We start from the raw sequence: 17,882 nt of genomic DNA, 5'->3' as shown, positions 1-17,882 counted from the left end.
ACTTAAAACATGTTTACTAACATGCTGTCTTGATTTAAGAAAAAGAGAGTGCATGTATTATACAGTGACATTTACCAACAAAACTCCTAAAACTAATTAATCTCAGTCCTCCTTAACAATTTTCCAAGAGACATGCACAAAATAAAGAATCACTGACATTAAAGCATTCCATTGAAATAAAAAAAGGAAATGAATGAGATCAAAAAAGTGTAGGCTAAAGTTTAGGTTTAACATACCCACTCTTTTTGCTTATATTCTCATGGGTAACTAGTTAACTAACTAGAAACCAACAACTAAAAACAATAAACAATAAACAAAAGGACAAAAAACAGAGAAAATAAGAAAATAAGAAAATATACTATACAAAAACACTCTAAAAACCTAGAATTGTCCTAAAATCCTGGAAATTTCCCAATATTCTGGGAATGTCCTAAAATCCTCAAAACGTTCTAAATTCCTCGAAATGTCCTAAAATCCTAAAAACGTCATAAATTCCTACAAATACCCTAAAATTACAGAAACGTGTATGGGGCTGCTGCAACCGGCTCCTATGGCCTTCTGTCATTTTGCAAAAGTGGCCCCTGAGCAGAGCAGTTTGAGTATCCCTGGTCAAATGAATGTGGACTCCTGTAGAAATACAAGTGTCCAACAAGACAGAGCACGCATTTACTAATAATCTGTAATAATCATTTACTAATAATTTATCCACATGGGTGTTTGGCATCTCAAAGCATCTCAAAGCAGCCGCGGGCACGACGGCAGCACAAACACAGACCCCGCCCCGGCTGGGCGGGTACTGGGCGGGTACTGGGAGGGTACTGTGTTGTTGCTGTCGTTGTGCTGGTCGTGAAGACTCTCTGCCACCGTTCAGACTTGGACTAAACAGCGGATAACATCTATACCATTTGTTTGCTGGCCTCTTTCCTTTACCATCTCGAGTGATCATGGGGAACTGTTTGACTGTGGGCCCGAACGAGGCTCTGGTGGTCTCCGGTAGGTGCTCCTTTTACTGAGCTGTCTGAGCTAAGCTAGCTGTCATTTAAAGGCTGACGGGATAGCTGGTAAATGTGCATTTTACTCTTGTTTCTAGCAGCAGTAGCTCGTTTGCTGATGCTCAAATGACTGGCTAGCCACGGTGTAAAGACACTGCATCAGTTTAACGTCACTCACGGCTTAGAGAGGGGAGAGCCGTAATGCTAACAGCGTTAGCTAGCGAGGCAGCGACGGTACGTTGGTGTTATTATCGGATAATAATGAGCTACAGTTAAACCTTCAGTTGTAGCACAACACAAAACTTTAAATGCATGTGTAAATATTTACTCTAAAAGCTGGTGTCTTTTGCAGCAGTCTGTCTCTTGGTGAAGGCCCACACTGATGTTACAGCTAAAGGGGGGCGGGTGAGCTCATCCTCCCTGCTGTTAAATAGGTTAAATCAGCTGTGAATTATCAGTGGAGACCTCAGGAAATAAAGACGAAAAAATTGTGGTGACAAATATCAAAATCTGGAAGAGGAGTTACCAGTTTCCTAATTTGTGATGTGTCGACATTTCTGAGCTTTGTTTTGCCTTTTCTACAGTTTGATATCAACGTGTTATTTGGCTGATGAAGCCTTAAAACTTGGATCGACATCACACGTATTTAAACCTCTGAACCCTGACCCAAATTAGTGCAATGTCTTTCAAAAACGTGTTCCGCTAATTGCAAGAAATTAGTAGATTTAGAAAGGTATTTTTGAAATACCTAGGGGAAACTGAAAGTGTAAAAAAATTAAATAATTATTTTTAAGTACCTTTTCGTGGTCCTTTTTTTATTTTTTATTTTTTAAACTAATTTTCAGATAATTTTGTTGTACTTTTTGCAAATGTCTTGCTAATTTTTGGGTAATTTCTTCTTTCGCTGCTCATTGCCTTCCTCCCATGTTTTTGAAAAAAAAAAAAAAAAATAGAACCAATTTGCTCAGATTTCAAGGATTACCAAATATCTCAACATTGGAACCTTGAGCAAATTTGATTTCTTTTAAAAACATGGGAAAAAAGACTATGAGCAGCTTGGCAAGAAAAGCCCCACAAATTGCAAGAAATTAGTAGAAAAAAGCAAGGGAAAATGTCCAGAGAACGGTATTTCTAATTATTGTATTTATGTATTTTGAATTATTTTACAGAATTATTATCATTTTTGAGGGATTTTTAAGGTATTTTTTCTTTTCTTTTTACTCTACCATTTTTTTAAAAAATGTTTGCTTGGGTTGCTTTTTTGGTTGCTACTTTTCAAGTAATTATTCTGTAATTTTTATTTGTTTCCTGGTCATTTCTTCTTAAATTGCTCATTGCTCTCTTCCTGTGTTTTTGAATGAGATACAGCTAATCTGACAAGGTTACAAAAGGTTAATGCAACTGCTCCTCCTTCCCCAGGTGGTTGCTGTGGCTCTGATGATAAGACCTACGTTGTGGGAGGCTGGGCCTGGGCTTGGTGGTTCATCTCGGACACCCAAAGGTAAAAACATTGTACAAACATTCATTCATTCATTTTCGGTAACTGCTCATCCTATAAGTGGAGGGGTTGACTTTTAAGAACATAAAAACAAATGGTCAAACTTGCAGTGCTTGTGATTCAAATAAAAATATCAATGATTCCTGTAAACGTATCAATATTTCCAGCTCCAGGCTGTTCCTGTGATTTGGAGTGTAATGGTTGAAAGCAAAATCACCAAATGTTTTAGTTTTACTCTGTTGAACAGCTAAATAAGAAGAGCAAGATGATCTGAGGGGCCCTCTTGGTTCATAAACTAAAAGCATCTCTGAGATTTAGTCTGGTGCAAGGCCATGCATTGCCTTATAAACTAATAAAATAATTCAAAAATCAGAGCCAGTATAAAGTTTTTAAAACAGGTGTAATGTGTGCTCTCCCTCTGGTTTTAGTCAGAACTCTGTAACATCAGCAACAGAGCTGTGAATCTTCATCCAGAAGTTTTGAATGCTGGAACCTGGAACTACACCTGTTTTCTTGTGCTGTGTTCAGACCGGAAACAAGGTTTTAAGAGAGAGAGAGAGAGAGAGAGATTTATAAGTTATTAATGACAAAAAAAAGGTTATTAATAAAAAATACAGAAAATATCCACAAAACTATATTTATAATTATTATTATTATATTATTCTTAACTATTTTATCCATATATTAATTAATTAATTTAACCCTTTTTGCTTTTTGGTTGTTTGTTTTTTTACCCTTTATACCCTCTTTTCTTTGTTTTGGTAAATTCTTGTAACAAACTCTTCCTTTGTGTTTTAAAGAAATCAACATCATTGCTCAGGTTTCAAAGGGTTAAACTGGCCTTGCCCCTGCTACATTTCATAAGTTCAATTTTTAATGTTACCTTGAAATGGAGTTTTAGTAGCTTCTTGACATGCTTTTGTACCAGCGAGTGCTACAGATAAGTGGATTATAGTTTTGGAAATCATAGGGATAAAGTGGCTGAGGTTTTTAAACAGACCACACTGATTCAAGCTTTTGTTGTTCTGGATATCCACAGGGAAATCAGTCCCATTTTCTGCAGGCGGCCTGTAAGCAAGTGGAGGTTAAAAGCCGTATAGCATATTCTATCTGCTGTCACACACAGTGTTGCTGTTTTCAGTGTTACCAGGTTCAAAGGTCTCTTTCCAGTGTGTATATTAACACTTTTTCTAAGATGAGTTATGTGAACCATCCTCTTAAATGTGTCACAAGACAGGTGCATTTCTCGGGTTAATTTTTTGCAGCAGTTGTTGTTTGCTGTATGAGGATATGAAAGATTTTATCGCAGCAATTTTATATTACGCAGCACTGTTTAACAGTCCTGACGCATGTCACAGTGGAGACTGTGAAATACTCCATTATGCCATTTCTTGATAAAAGCTCAGTGGTGATGTCTAGTACTTGCATTCATGCAGTCGTGGTTAATTGGCAGCAAAACAGCAGATTAATAAAGCACATCTGTGTGTGGATGTTGGTTTCATACCTTATTTCGCATCCAAGTTCCCCTCACTTTCATCCTTTCCTTGCATGGTAGCCGTCCCACCGAGGATGCATGGAGAGACCACGCAGCAACCTCAGACACTGAAAAATGAAGCCAATGCGAAGTGTCAAAAACTGCAGTCCTTTGAGGCTGTTACTATTATTTTGTGATGTAACTATGCAGCGTCAGAAAAAAAGATCTATAAAATCCTACCTTTTACGTCATAGCACTATTAAGACTTACGATTGACTGATGGAGATAATGTCTGCACAAATATCCTTTTATCATGTTATGTTCTTCTCTTCACGGCCCCAAAAATGTGCTTTTGTTCTGTGCTGTAGGATAACTCTGGAGATCATGACTCTGCAGCCCCGATGTGAGGATGTGGAGACGGCAGAGGGGGTCGCCATCACTGTCACAGGGGTGGCTCAGGTACGACTGCATCCCAGTGTTTGACTTCATCCGTTATCACGAGGCCTGTGTGTTGAAACTCGATACTTTTGTGCTTCCTGAAATGTGTCTTTAGTGCAGAATATTAACAACTGTCACCCCTTATCTTGTTTGTATTTTTCTTTGATTACCTTTCTGAGAGCTGGTGTCTAGGTTCCATACCCTCAGAACACCAATAAGTGAAGTTTTTTTTTTTTTTTTTTTTTTTAAACCTCTAAATTGTAAGTTTCATCACAAAACTTCTCCACATAGTTCATCATGTCTCAGCTGAAAATGTTTCTAAAATCAAAAAAGCAAAACGGTCCCTTTTACTGATGCATGTAATTATTGCTTCAATGTTTTAACTCGGCTCTAGATAATAAAGCTCACACATCACACACTCTGGGTCTGGCTGTTGAGTTTGGTCGGTCACCAGATGAACTGACCTCCCTGTGTTTCCTTCAGGTCAAAGTCATGACGGAGCAGGACCTGCTGGCCGTAGCTTGTGAGCAGTTTCTGGGTAAATCAGTCATGGGAATCAAAGCTGTGGTTCTGCAGACTTTGGAAGGACATCTGCGCTCCATTTTAGGTATGGACATTTGTTCCGTTTGAACCGTTGTGTGTTTATTCAAATTAGGACACATGAGTACATTTTCTTTTTTTTTTTTTAAGATTATTTTTTGGCATTTTAGCCTTTTTTAGATAGGACAGACCAATAGCGTGAAAGGGGGAGAAAGAGAGGGGATGACATGCAACAAAGGGAGCAGCAGGAGTCGAACCCACTGCCACTCCACTCAGCCACCAACACCCCATGAGTTCATTTTCTGACATGCCTGTGCTTATAATTTCTGGTTTTGGGCTCCAACTAACATTTATTTTCATTTTTAATCAATCTGCCAGTATTTTATTGATTTGTTGTTATAGATAGTAAAAAATGTCCAAGGTGACATCCTCAAATTTCTTATTTTGTTTGACCAACAGTCTAAAATCAAAAGATATTCAACTTACGGGTATATAAAAGAGAGAAAAAAAGCTAATACAAGCAATGAAGAGGCTGGAATCTTTCAGCTAAAAAATGACAATTATTATTGATTCAAGAAAAACAAATTGCAGACTGAAGAATTTATTAAACAAGAAATTGTCTTAAATCTAGATTGATTTTTGGCAGCGGTGCAGTATTTGTCATGCATATTGTTAAAACCTAACAACTTTTGATGTTTGTTTAGTTAAAGGATTACATGCATTTGAAAACTCTGCTGCTCTCTTTTTTTACATAAACCAAATCAATCTTGATCAGATATAAGAATGCACAAGACTGCTGCTAGTCTGTGGCATTTTAAACTGCAATGTGCACATGGACATGTGGTATGGAGATACTGACAATGTCTCTCTTCTGCAGGAACCCTGACTGTAGAGCAAATCTATCAGGACAGGGACCAGTTTGCTAAACTGGTGAGAGAGGTAGCAGCTCCTGATGTCGGCAGGATGGGAATCGAGATTCTCAGCTTTACCATTAAGGTGAGTTGATGGTGCTGTGAGAGGCTACAGCAACGATATCTAATGCTCTAAGAGTGACCAGAACACCCTTAAGAAAGTGCTGGTGTAGCTACTGACTGACAGCTGACTCAAATAATACAGTTCAGCGTGGATTTTGGCTTGAAATTTGCACCAATATGAAAAGAAAAGAGCATGAATGAAATAGATCTGCAGCCTCAATCTGAGAACAGACCAGTACACAACTTGCCTGCTCAGCTGGAGTGAGAATCCTCGCTCCTCATCTCAGAGCTCTTCGTCTCAGTGCTCCTCGTTTGTTCTGTGACACATTTAATGATCGAAACGTCCTCAATGATGGTGAACCTTGTCCATTTTCTGGGTCAGCTGGAGGACGGAGGGATGAGGAAGCTGGCTGAAGTTTTCTCTTAAAGTAGGGCTTGTTTATAGGTTGCACTGAGACACAGAGGAGCATTCTGCACAGCTGCTACGGAGGAAAGCTTGCACACATTTTTTCATGACATTAGCTTTGAAAACAAAAATATATGTACAAGATCTAAAAGACAGACAACAGGCTGCATTTAAAGTCGTTTTACTTCATTTTCTACTCTTATAGTAGTATTTCAGAAGGTTTGGTGAATATCATGATTATACTGTTTACATTGATATTTTTTGCCACAATAATCATAGCATTAAATTTTTTTTCAAATCTCTAGTGACTGTAGCTGAGCTTCAGTCAGGTATACATTCAGGAATCTCTCCGCTTTGTCTGGAGGGGAAAAAATGTCCCACTGGAGGTGACAAGTTGCACATTGTTTCTGTAATTGCGAGTGCTCTTTTTTTTGTATGAAACATCAACTACAATTAAAGGGTAACTTTGTAAAAAAAAATGTAATTTTAGGGTGTATAAAGACAGCAAATTTTCCCATCTGACTGGACAAATGAATGGTTTAATTCAACCAAACCAGAGTTGGTGATTGTTGGAACAGCGAAAAGACAAAGCAAGAAGGTTTTTGTGAGTTTTATTTTGTTACTGCTGACTTTGAATGTTGTGTGTTTTATGAGGATAAAATTACTGCTGTTTTACATGGAGTCTGGTGGGTTTAGTGAAAGTGATTTCAGGGATGTTTCTGGTTAAACAAAAAGGATCTTACTCTAATGAAAAGGTCAACTTCTGTAGGGATCTTTCCCATGGAGTTGTCAGACACTGCAGTAATCTGAGCCAAACACTTTCAATGGCTGTAAATTGACGATGTGAATGTGCCTCAGGTGTTTACACTGCAGCCTGTTTGGCCACTGCTGTGTGCAGCACTCAACCTCGATACTGGACTGTTTTCAAAAACTGTTGTCTGCATTAGTAACCTAACCACAAAGACATCAGAAAACAGGATCCAGGTTGAAAAATACAAAAGTTAAGCATTTAGTGACAACATATGGTGTATGTAGGCTTAGCAGTACTATAGAAATCAAACAAACATCTTGTTTTTGATCTGTTAGATATGTTTTTATCCACCGCTGAGGCTGCTGCTCATTAGAGAAGTCATCTCTGCTGGTTTTCATGGTTCTAATGATTGACTGGCAGAGCCCATCCTGTAGAGCTTACTGTTGTTGATTAGGACTAATTGTGGTATGGTGCAGACACAGCGGCTGACCACACTGCTTCGCTGAAAGCCCAGAGTCCATTTTTTCCACAGCAGTTAGTCTGAGCCGAGATGGTGTCTGTGATGAACATTTGTGGTTTGTCTTGATATGTTGATATTATTTTATTTTCATCTTCTCGATACAAAACATTTAAATATGGGTGGCAGTTTGTAGATATTACTTTTGAAACGAGCCTGTTGTAGTCGTGATGTTACTGTTATGTTTTTAGACCTTGTCAATAATCCGACAACGCTGTCATTGTCATCAGTTTCAGTTAATGAGGCGCTTGCATGTGCATGCCGGCAACTCTTCAGTGCAGGTGTGGAAATCAATAAGCTGTTAGCACGCACAGATAGAAGGTTGAAGCTGCACCAGACGTATTTTCTCCAATTAGTGGCGATAGAACTGGGATATTTAGAAAACATGCCCAGTAGAAATCAAATAAAATGCTCTCTCATCAGATGCATTAACCCTTTGGGGCCTGCACTCAAACTGCTTTTTGCACAAAATGCACTTTTAGAAATCAAGCTTTAAATTTTTTTTATATACATTTATATGATTTTCTGCTTTCATTGAATTAATTGTTTTAATTAATCAGTCCTAATCATAAATACTAAATATTATTTAGTTTTCAGAATTTTAACCCTTTTAATGACATTTTTTCATGATGCCATTATGTATTTGTATTTATTATGTATTTAAAAAAAAACCCAGAAAAAACAAATTATCACAGCCTGGGATATGTCAGTGATTAGCAGCAACATTGATTGTGAAAGTGCACCTAATTGGAAATTGTATGTATTTTCTCCATATGCCAAATATGGTAAAAATGACATCATCAGGTGGAAAATAGTAAAAATGACAAATTCTAAGGTTGAAGTCCAGAATGACACCCAGAAATAATGCAGTGCTTGTTTTTATGCTTTGATGGCTGTGGGATCAAAAGCTGCAGGTTGAATCGGTTTCAGTGGTGCATTTTTTGCACTAAATAGTATGAATAACATAATACAATTATGTTTACACCGTGTTTTTTTGACTTATTGTAGGAGCTGAGATGGAAATTCCAAGATTTAACAAAAATACAAAACCTCGCCAAAACTTATGCCATATGCATGAATACAGCCAAAATTGTCATAAAATGAAGAATGAAAAGCACATAAAATGCAGCAAACAAACTCTAAGGGATAAAACATTCTTTTTACTTATCCTCAGTACAACTTTTCCTAAGTATTTATTATATTCTGACATTATGGTTTTAATTATCACTTCACTAACTGGAAAAGATTTACCTCACATAAGATTTTGACAAATAAGGCTTACATGCTGACCTGTTTGTCTGTACTCGCAGGACGTGTACGATAAGCTGGATTACCTGAGCTCTCTCGGTAAGACCCAGACTGCAGCTGTCCAAAGGGATGCAGACATTGGCGTGGCTGAGGCAGAGAGGGATGCTGGGATACGGGTAAGGATAATCTAGCACGAGGGAGACTCTGAGAAGTGACTCCTGATGTGCACAACAACCAACCAAACACTGCTGTACTTCCTCATCACCTCACAGGAAGCAGAATGTAAGAAGGAGATGATGGACGTGAAATTCCAGGCCGACACCAAGATGGCCGACTCCAAACGAGAACTGGAGCTGCAGAAAGCTGCTTTTAACCAGGAAGTCAACACTAAGGTGGGAACCTGAGGTTTTGAAACTGTGAGAAGGTTTAGTAACTGTGAGAGTAGGTTTCAAACATAATGTGTGTTACCTCTTGCTTGGTAAAACCATCCTGATGACTTGACTTTTTCTCTGCACATCAGTCTGGACATGCTGCCGGCCAAACACTTTGCATCGTCTTTATATATATATATATATGTGTGTATATATATATATATATATATATATATATATATAAAAAATATGTTTTTATCATTCATTCTTGCAACTGTATTTGGCCAAAGCTTGATTTACTCCCTGGCTCTGTTGGTGATGGAGATGTTCCCCAGTACAAATACAATGTTTATTGTTGTTTGGCCACTGATTGCTCTAATGGCAGAGCAGATACGAGAGGCTGCAAAGCTGGGAATCTCGGCCGTGCAGATCGGTGTTCACAATGCTTCAGACAAACAACAAAAAGGCTGCCAGCTGGTGTTCAGCAGTCCAGTGGCAGCTGGTTACTGTATGAGAAATGTTGAAATATGTTGGCAAAGAAAACCTCATGGGGCCTGTCATCAACAAGGTACATGTCACATATAAATGTTAAATATAAATAAATTGTATTTTTTAGACTGTTACCATAACAACATATTTGTGTAGTAGAGACTTGTGCTAACATCTGGATCGGCTGAAGGAGTTTGTCTGTCAAGGCAAGTACTCAGTACCCACTGAAAGTGTTTGAGGCGGCAGAGACTTCAGACTGATATATATTGAGCTCATGTCATTAGGTTGAGGTTACCACGACGGGTTACCTCAGGTGTGTGCACCTTTGAAGTGTGACAGTCTGTGTGCTGATTCAGAAAGCAGAGGCCCAGCTGGCGTACGAGCTGCAGGCGGCCAAGGAGCAGCAAAAGATCCGCCTGGAGGAGATTGAGATCCAAGTGGTGCAGAGGAAGAAGCAGATCGTTATCGAGGAGAGGGAGATCGACCGAACCGACAAGGAGCTCATCGCCATAGTGAAAAGGCCCGCCGAGGCAGAGGCCTACAAGATGAAGCAGCTGGCCGAGGGGTCGAAGTGAGTGACAACACTTTCGTTTAACCCTTTGAAACCTGGCTGAACATCAGTTCTCTTGTACTGTGCTCAGTGGCCTTTCATAAGCTATGTAATCCTTTGAAACCTGAGACCAAATGAGGAAAAGGCAAGGAGCGACTTAACAAGAAATGTCCCACAAATTGCAAGAAAATAGTAAATGGTGACAAGAAACTGGCCTGAAAATTAGTTTTTAAAAAAGGGGTTGATAATTAGAAAATTTGGATAAAACTAGGTGAAATCTATTTGTATCATGAGTAAATTTATATTCAAAGTTATGTTACAGAAAAAAATGTAGAATATATATAGATATTGTTTTCCAATTTTCAGGATTTTTTGGGGGGTAATGTTCTTCTAATGTTGTTTATTTTCAGGTAATTTTCTTAAACCTCTTTATGGATTTCTTGCTAATTTTTTGGCAATGTCTTTAGTTGGTCATTGCCTTCTCTCTGTGTTTTTAAAGGCAATCAAACCAATTTGTTCAGGTTTTAAAGGGATAAAAGGCATTGTATGAACTTTTCAACCCGTATAATCAGTTAGGAGAAAGATCATGGAGAGAACTGGCAAAACCAAGCAGACAGTTGGCTGTTGGTCAGCGTCGAGCATGTAGAATCAATGTTGTGATTTTGATAGTGAGATGTGTTTATGGACGAATCAGATATCAGTTATTTTAACCCGTTGAAACCTGAGCAAATGGGTTTGATTCCTTGAAAAAACAAGGGTAGAAGGCAATGAGCAATTTAACATGACACAACCCAAAAATTCGTTTTTAAAAAATTGCAAGAAATTTTTTTGAAAATAAGCAAAAACAAACAAAACAAAACAAAAAATAAAGAAAACACACCTATGAAAATGACCCAGAAAACATGCTGAAAATTGAAAAAAGAATGAATACATTTTTTTCTGTGACATAATTTTAAATATATAATTAAAATAGTTATGAAAACAGTATTTTAATTTCCTCTGTTATAAAAAGAATAATTTCCAGGTCTTTTTCTCTTCACCTTGTACTAATTTCTTACAATGTGTTGGACATTTCTTGTCAAGTTGCTCACTGCCTTTCCCCCCTTTTTTGCCTTTTTTGTGTTCAAAAGAAATCCAAACAATTTTCTCAGTGTTCAAAGGATTAACTGGTGTGTTTTCCCCCTGCGTCAGGATGAAGACAGTGCTGATCGCCCAGGCTGAGGCAGAGAAGATCAAGAAGATCGGAGAGGCCGAGGCTAGCTCCATTGAAGCAGTGGGCAAGGCGGAGGCCGAGAAGATGAGGCTGAAGGCCGAGGCCTACCAGCAGTACGGAGAGGCTGCTAAGACTGCTCTGGTCCTCGAGGCCCTGCCAAAGGTAAAACACAGACAGGTTCTTCTCGGGTCCTTGAAAATTCCATAATGCACATTCAGCTTTACTCAACACTTTTTATTTTGCCTGCACGCCGGCAGCAGCCCAGACAGAAGGCAGTATGCTTTCAGATTGTCTGTCGGTCTGTCTCATTCTTACGAATGCGATATCTCAAGAAAACCGTAAGGAAATTTCTTCAGATGTGACACAAACATCTTAATGGACTCAAGGATGAGCCAATTAGATTTTTGTTAACCCTTTGGAACCTGAGCAAATTGGTTTGATATCTTTAAAAAAAACAGGGAAAGGGCAATAAGCAACTTAAAAAGACATGGCTCAAAAATGAGCAAGAAATTAGTAAAAAGTTACAAGAAATTTACCTGAAAATAAGCAGACAGTTCTGGAATACGCCCCAAGGACACAAAAAGCTGGATGAGGGGATATGCATGTCGTGTCACACCTGGGATGTCGTTCTTAAGAAACTGTAGGACATCCTGTCAAACTTCACAGGATGTCCTACAGTCGAAACATGTCAAGGTAAAAAAAACATTTTACTAGTCTATCGATAAGAAAAGAATCGGCCTAATCGTTTCAGTGGAGACTAAATTAACCTTTTCGGACCATGAAAAGTCTCTCAAGTTTTATTGTACAACATAAAACACGTCAGTAAATACCCCACTGTGAACTTTGAAGCTTTTATGTGTCTTAAAAAAGGCAGTTTCTAACAAGCGGTTAAATAAAACTACAGAATGCCATTATGCTGAGTCGCATTGAACACATCTTTACAGCCTTGTTGTGGTGGCTTGTTGTAGTGTAGTTTGTTCACAGCCTAGCATTAGCTTTTTACTTGTGGTGATTACATTTAAGCTTCTAAAAGGTGGATGAAGATTTCTTTGCTGATAAAATATGCAAGTATCATAAACATTTGTTTACCACAGAGCTTATTTTCTATTATTATATTTTTTATTTAAATCCAATTGAAAACCCCATAGACTTTTTGATGGAAACCAGGGCGTCGGCCTACAGAAATCGTCATGCCCCTGTTACTGCAGCATTCTATATCTATATTTAATACCCTCACAGTCCCACCATATGAGCATCCAGACAGCTGTAGCAGTCTTGTTCAGCTGTATTTTTCACACAGACACCACAGCAATATATCCATATAAAAACTTTAAAATGCACCTTCATTCAGTTCTCAAACCAGTCAGTCGGTCATTTTCTGTAACCGCTTGTCCTCTTAAGGGTCGCGGGGGGGCTGGAGCCAATCCCAGCTGTCATCGGGCGGAAGGCGGGGTACACCCCGGATAGATCGCCAGACTATTGCAGGGCTGACACACACAGACAGACAACCATACACGCTCACAGTCACACCTAAGGGCAATTTAGAGTCACCAATCAACCTGAGCTGCATGTCTTTGGACTGTGGGAGGAAGACGGAGACCCCGGGGAGAACCCACGCAGACAGGGGCACAGAAGGGCCCCCGCCCACGGACTGAACCCCGTGCCAACCAGGTTTCGAACCAGGGACCCTCTTGCTGTGAGGCAACAGTGCTAACTGTTCCCCGCCCTTCTCAAACCAAAGATGGTCAAAAATATTTTTTTTCCAGACAGAAGGACATAAAACCACAGAGAAAATGAAAAACCAGCTCTCAGTCTCACAGCGGGATCACCACTGTTGCCTCATCTTGATGATTCATAAGTCATGAGAATATGACTCTACAATGAATCGCATGATTAAATCATGAGGGAAATTTTAATTACTTCCTGCTTACAATTAACACTTAACTGTATCTCGCAGATTGCTTCCAAGGTGGCGTCGCCATTATCCAAGACCAATGAGATCATCATCCTCAGCGGGGAGGGCAGCCGTGTGACAGGCGAGGTGAACCGCCTGCTGGCTGAACTTCCTGTGACTGTCAACGCTCTCACTGGAGTGGATTTGTCAAAGGTAAGCACGCGTCATGACATAGACCTGTATTTGACCAAAAGAAGAAATTAAGTTAGCAGTTTTAAAGGTAGGAGTTTGAGCACAAACAAACACAAACACATCTTTCATTTTTGTCCCACAATGTTACAAATGCATAATATTGGCCTTTGTTCCACCTCCCCACCAACACAACTATATTATCAGATCTCATCGTATATCCCCATATATATGAGATACATATAGTCAGTGTATTACACAGTAGTCCTGATTTGTAGAAACAGACGGGGTGCGCACTCCACAGGGGTTGATATCAAAACATATTTTAGCCACTGTAAAAAAGGCTGACGTAAAAAAAATCAATATCAGCCTAATTGGACATTATATTTAGAGTATTTTACTTCTTTACCTCGCAGTCACACAGCCTTTTACTTTGGCACTTTGCCACAGCTGTTTAGGTCAGAAAGTGCTGTTAGGACTGTTACGTGATCTGACTGAAACCTAACTTCATGTTTAAAATACCCTCAATACAGTGTGCACTATGACTGATATTGTATTTTTAAGGTAGCCATTTTTAAAGTGGCTAAAACACATTTTGATATCAACCCCTACGTACAGCATGGTAATGCTGAGCTGTGGGGTGCGCGCCCAAACTGTTTCTACAAACTGGAAGGGCACCTACTGCCAACTACTGAATGTAATACACTGACTTTAAATAATAATCTTAAACAGCCCCGCTTCAGAAATCCCGAACTATCCATTTAGGCACTGGCTCCCAACTTGGAGATCCTGACCCAACTGGGGTTCCCCAAAGCTTCAAGAAGGGTCGCACAGCCCTCTTGATTTTATGAGGTATAAGAGAACTTTAAGTAAAAATGATACAGGCCGAAATCTCAGAAAACAAATTGTTATTTTGTAAGTTTGATTACTGTCCAAGATAAAAACTTACAGGATAATGGCATGGTGAAGACCTGAACACAAGCTATATTCACAGTTTTTACTCTGCTAAACAACTTAGAAAATTAGAAAAGTAAAAACAACCAAACAGATAATGGCACAATAAGCAAGCGTCAAGAAGAAGAAAATACATTGAATGTGTCAAAAAAGAAACCTATTTAGTCTTTATGATTATTGAAAATGAAAACAAACAACAAAAAAAACTTGTAGAGAGAGAAAATCATGTTTAAAGTTCCCCAAAATACCACGAAAACTCATCTCTGAGGCAATAGTCACAGGAAATAATTGTCTCAATTAATCCAAATCACACAAACATCAGCGTCATTATTTGGGTTAACTGTAAAGTTTCTGATTTGTTTTGTACTGTTATTGTCATGCATAGAATAGAATTTTAAATATTCATAAAATATGTCACTTAGGGGTCATCAGTTTACTCAGTGACAGAAAACGGGTTCCTGAGGCAGTCTTCAGAACGATTGCAGTAAAAAGCTTTTTGATACATTCAGTTCATTAAATGGCGGATTTTAGCTTTTTGTCTCCAGTTGGAGTCTAAAAAGAGTTTAAATCAGCCAGTTAAACCTATGGGAAAAACTTAAAAAAGAACAGTGAATGGAAATAAATGTAGGACACGAAGGTGCTCAGTTATTTGTGGAAAATTCATGAGGGTTTGTTTCAGAGTTTCAGTGATCTGCCGTTTCTCAACAGATCCCGCTGCTGCAGAAGATGAGCAGCGCTCAAGCCTGAAAAATGACGACTCCACATGACTTCTGTATCTGTTGTATGCACTCTGATAGACTGCCTTTAATACACTTGAACAATTTTGTTGTTTTATACGTATATACTGTATACCAAGTGAATTTTGGAAACCTCTGGTGCCTTACTTTATACAGCGCCAGAATATCTGAATGCACTGCTGCTCATTCAAAGATTTTTTTTATTTAGTTTTAACACAGGAACATTTTGTGTTGTGTTTTTATTTTTTTGTATTTAAAGATATATATTTTGGCCCGTTTGTATGAAATGTCATCAAAGAGGTGGACTGATGTTTGACAGTGTAATGGATCAACCAGGTTATGGCTCATTTATGCTCAAAAACAGATACAGACACAGATGAGGTCTTCTGTGTGAACTCTGTGATCATTTCGTCCGTATTTCTAAAAGCTTGCGGAAACAGTGAAAATGGAGCAATACCACCGGAGACCATGGGGGCAGTGTAGCGTAGTTCAAGAGACATACGATCATAGGAGATGACAGAAACCTTTCAAAAACTGCAGAATGCAACGAATCGGTAATAAACATAGATTTTAATTATGTGTGGATACTGGACCAAAGGTGGTGCCTGTTCTGTCAGGTGGAGTTGCTTGCCTGGAAAATGTGCCAAAAAATGTTCACGCTTCCAGGAAGGAGACTAAAAAGAAGCAGAGGTCATGAGTCAGAGTTTGAGAGTTCGAGAGTTCGAGGAGTCAGACTTTTGTGTCCGTTTTATTTGAGTCAATGGGGGGTGCATGGCAAATCACACTATAACCCATCATATATTTGTTGTTCCAACTTTGACGGAATAATCCTTCCAACAGATTAAAAAACACACATTAAGTGACGCTAACTGGTGTTTTTCTTCTTAATCTTCTGCATCTTAATGTGCAGGTTAATTTTCCTGCCCTCTTTGTTTGTGTATCATGATGTAGCTATTTTTGACCAAGCAGGGGCTTGCCTGAGGGGCCTGCTGGACAGGGCCAGGATCTATTTGGAGGCCAATAACAAGGAAAACTAATGTGCATATTTAAAAAGGAAACGTCAGTAAGAATCATTAAATGTCTTTTTTTTTTAATCTGGTGACACCAAGGTCTGGCTCCTCGTACACTCACACTGACTCATGACCTTTTCTTCTGCCATGCTTTCCTTGGGTATGCGGCCTACTGAATTTGCGCACATTGAGGCTCATTGACTTTTTTAGATTTTTAAATCACTTTTCTCAGCCTGAGGAAACTGTTACAAATTTAAAACAAGTGTTTAAGTCGTGAGAGCACCGCTGCTAGGCAATGGCAATAGAGACGCTACTGTCGGCGTCTACAGGCCACTGAGGTTATCTATTTAGTAAGCTAGCGAGTGAGTCAAGTATTGTAGGAAATGCAAAGGCACAGTGTCAGAGGAAAAAGATGAGGCTTTTGGGAATATCAACATTTTCCTTAGACATATTATAAAGTTAAAAAGACCAACTCTGCGAAACTAAAATTATAATATATTAACTGACCATCCACAAAAAAAGTAGCGTCTATGGCCCGCGCCATTTCTGGAAATGTCAGCAAACATGTCACAACTCGTGAACTCAGAGCTTTCAGAAAATTTCTACCTACAAGGTTGTAAAAATGACTTGAGGGGGGCATTCATGTGGACTCATATTGTGAACACGGTAAACACGACCCCAAATGAACGCACCAAGAGACCTGGATACAGCATTGGTGGTGGGGCCCCATTTGTTCCTATTTAAGTTGCTCAGTAGAGCATCAAGCAAAAAACGCTCTAGATCAGCGTTATGAAATTACACGGACACTAGAGACTTAAAACGACCATGCTCAGCAGAGTGTGGCTGAGCAACTGACTTCCATTCTTTGTCTACATGTAACGATGTATTTAATGTTCTCATAACCCAACGCCGTCTACAATGCCGCCTCCGATAAGTTATTACGACCTACTCACCAGCGTTTGTTGTCAGTGCCAACTATTGGATGTTTCAGTGCCAACAAGAGGGACACATGGAAGAAAGAGGGCAGTGTTTGCATTGTTTGAAATGTACGTATCTGTTTTTGTACGAAAACGGAGCATAAATGAGCCTTTAGAGTCTTATAATGATGCAACCTGACAGCTGATGTTGACACCTATTTTTTGGTATTTATACATGGGGGCCCTGCTTTTTCAGGCCAAAAGGCCTCAGCTCTCACTTTTAACATTCCACATGTCGCAGGCCTTTCTGTTGATTTATATACCTCTTTCTTAATCGTTAGACACATCTGCATTCCCTAGATAATCTGAATCTTTTTTAATTGTAACGTCTTCTTTGTATTTAGTGTATTTAGTGATTTAGAGTTGTTCCAATACCGATACCAGTATGGGAAATGCCTCTGATATGGCCTGAAATGCTGGATTTGGTATTGGCCACTATGCGAGTTTTTTCACAGATCCGATACCACATAATTTATTGATAAACTTTATAGTAATTTATGAAAAAACAGCAGATCAATCAATTCCTCGCTGCTCTTAAGCCTCCACAATGAGTTGCAACTATTGATTTAGAGCGTCAAAGAAGAATTAATTTCCAGAAAATAGTGTAAGCCTTCAGCAAATGTTAACAATTTGGCAATATTTTACACTGTAAGTCCCAGC

At 38.9% G+C, this 17,882-nt stretch overlaps 1 protein-coding gene across 1 annotated transcript; it reads left to right on the top strand.

Annotated features, from left to right (window-relative positions):
- The first annotated feature begins 837 nt into the window (after positions 1–837).
- Positions 838–15,613, top strand: LOC121943426 (flotillin-2). Its single transcript, XM_042486949.1, has 11 exons — positions 838–993; positions 2,412–2,493; positions 4,333–4,423; positions 4,886–5,009; positions 5,820–5,938; positions 8,901–9,014; positions 9,111–9,230; positions 10,055–10,269; positions 11,440–11,623; positions 13,419–13,568; positions 15,207–15,613. The coding sequence occupies exons 1-11, from the start codon at positions 945–947 to the stop codon at positions 15,243–15,245; spliced, it is 1,287 nt and encodes a 428-aa protein (XP_042342883.1). The 5' UTR covers positions 838–944; the 3' UTR covers positions 15,246–15,613.
- The last annotated feature ends 2,269 nt before the right edge of the window (positions 15,614–17,882 follow it).

The sequence above is a fragment of the Plectropomus leopardus genome, chromosome 5, assembly GCF_008729295.1.
Source record: "Plectropomus leopardus isolate mb chromosome 5, YSFRI_Pleo_2.0, whole genome shotgun sequence".
NCBI lineage: Eukaryota > Metazoa > Chordata > Actinopteri > Perciformes > Serranidae > Plectropomus > Plectropomus leopardus.
This window is presented reverse-complemented; position numbering and strand designations above follow the sequence as displayed.

What these genes read in the sequence shown, in the direction of transcription:
- LOC121943426 (XM_042486949.1), top strand. Translation starts at nt 945, where the DNA reads ATGGGGAACTGTTTGACTGTGGGCCCGAACGAGGCTCTGGTGGTCTCC. An exon ending in ACATCTGCGCTCCATTTTAG is followed by an intron (nt 5,010 to 5,819) that starts GTATGGACATTT and finishes TCTCTTCTGCAG; the next exon opens with GAACCCTGACTGTAGAGCAA. An exon ending in AGAGGGATGCTGGGATACGG is followed by an intron (nt 9,015 to 9,110) that starts GTAAGGATAATC and finishes ATCACCTCACAG; the next exon opens with GAAGCAGAATGTAAGAAGGA.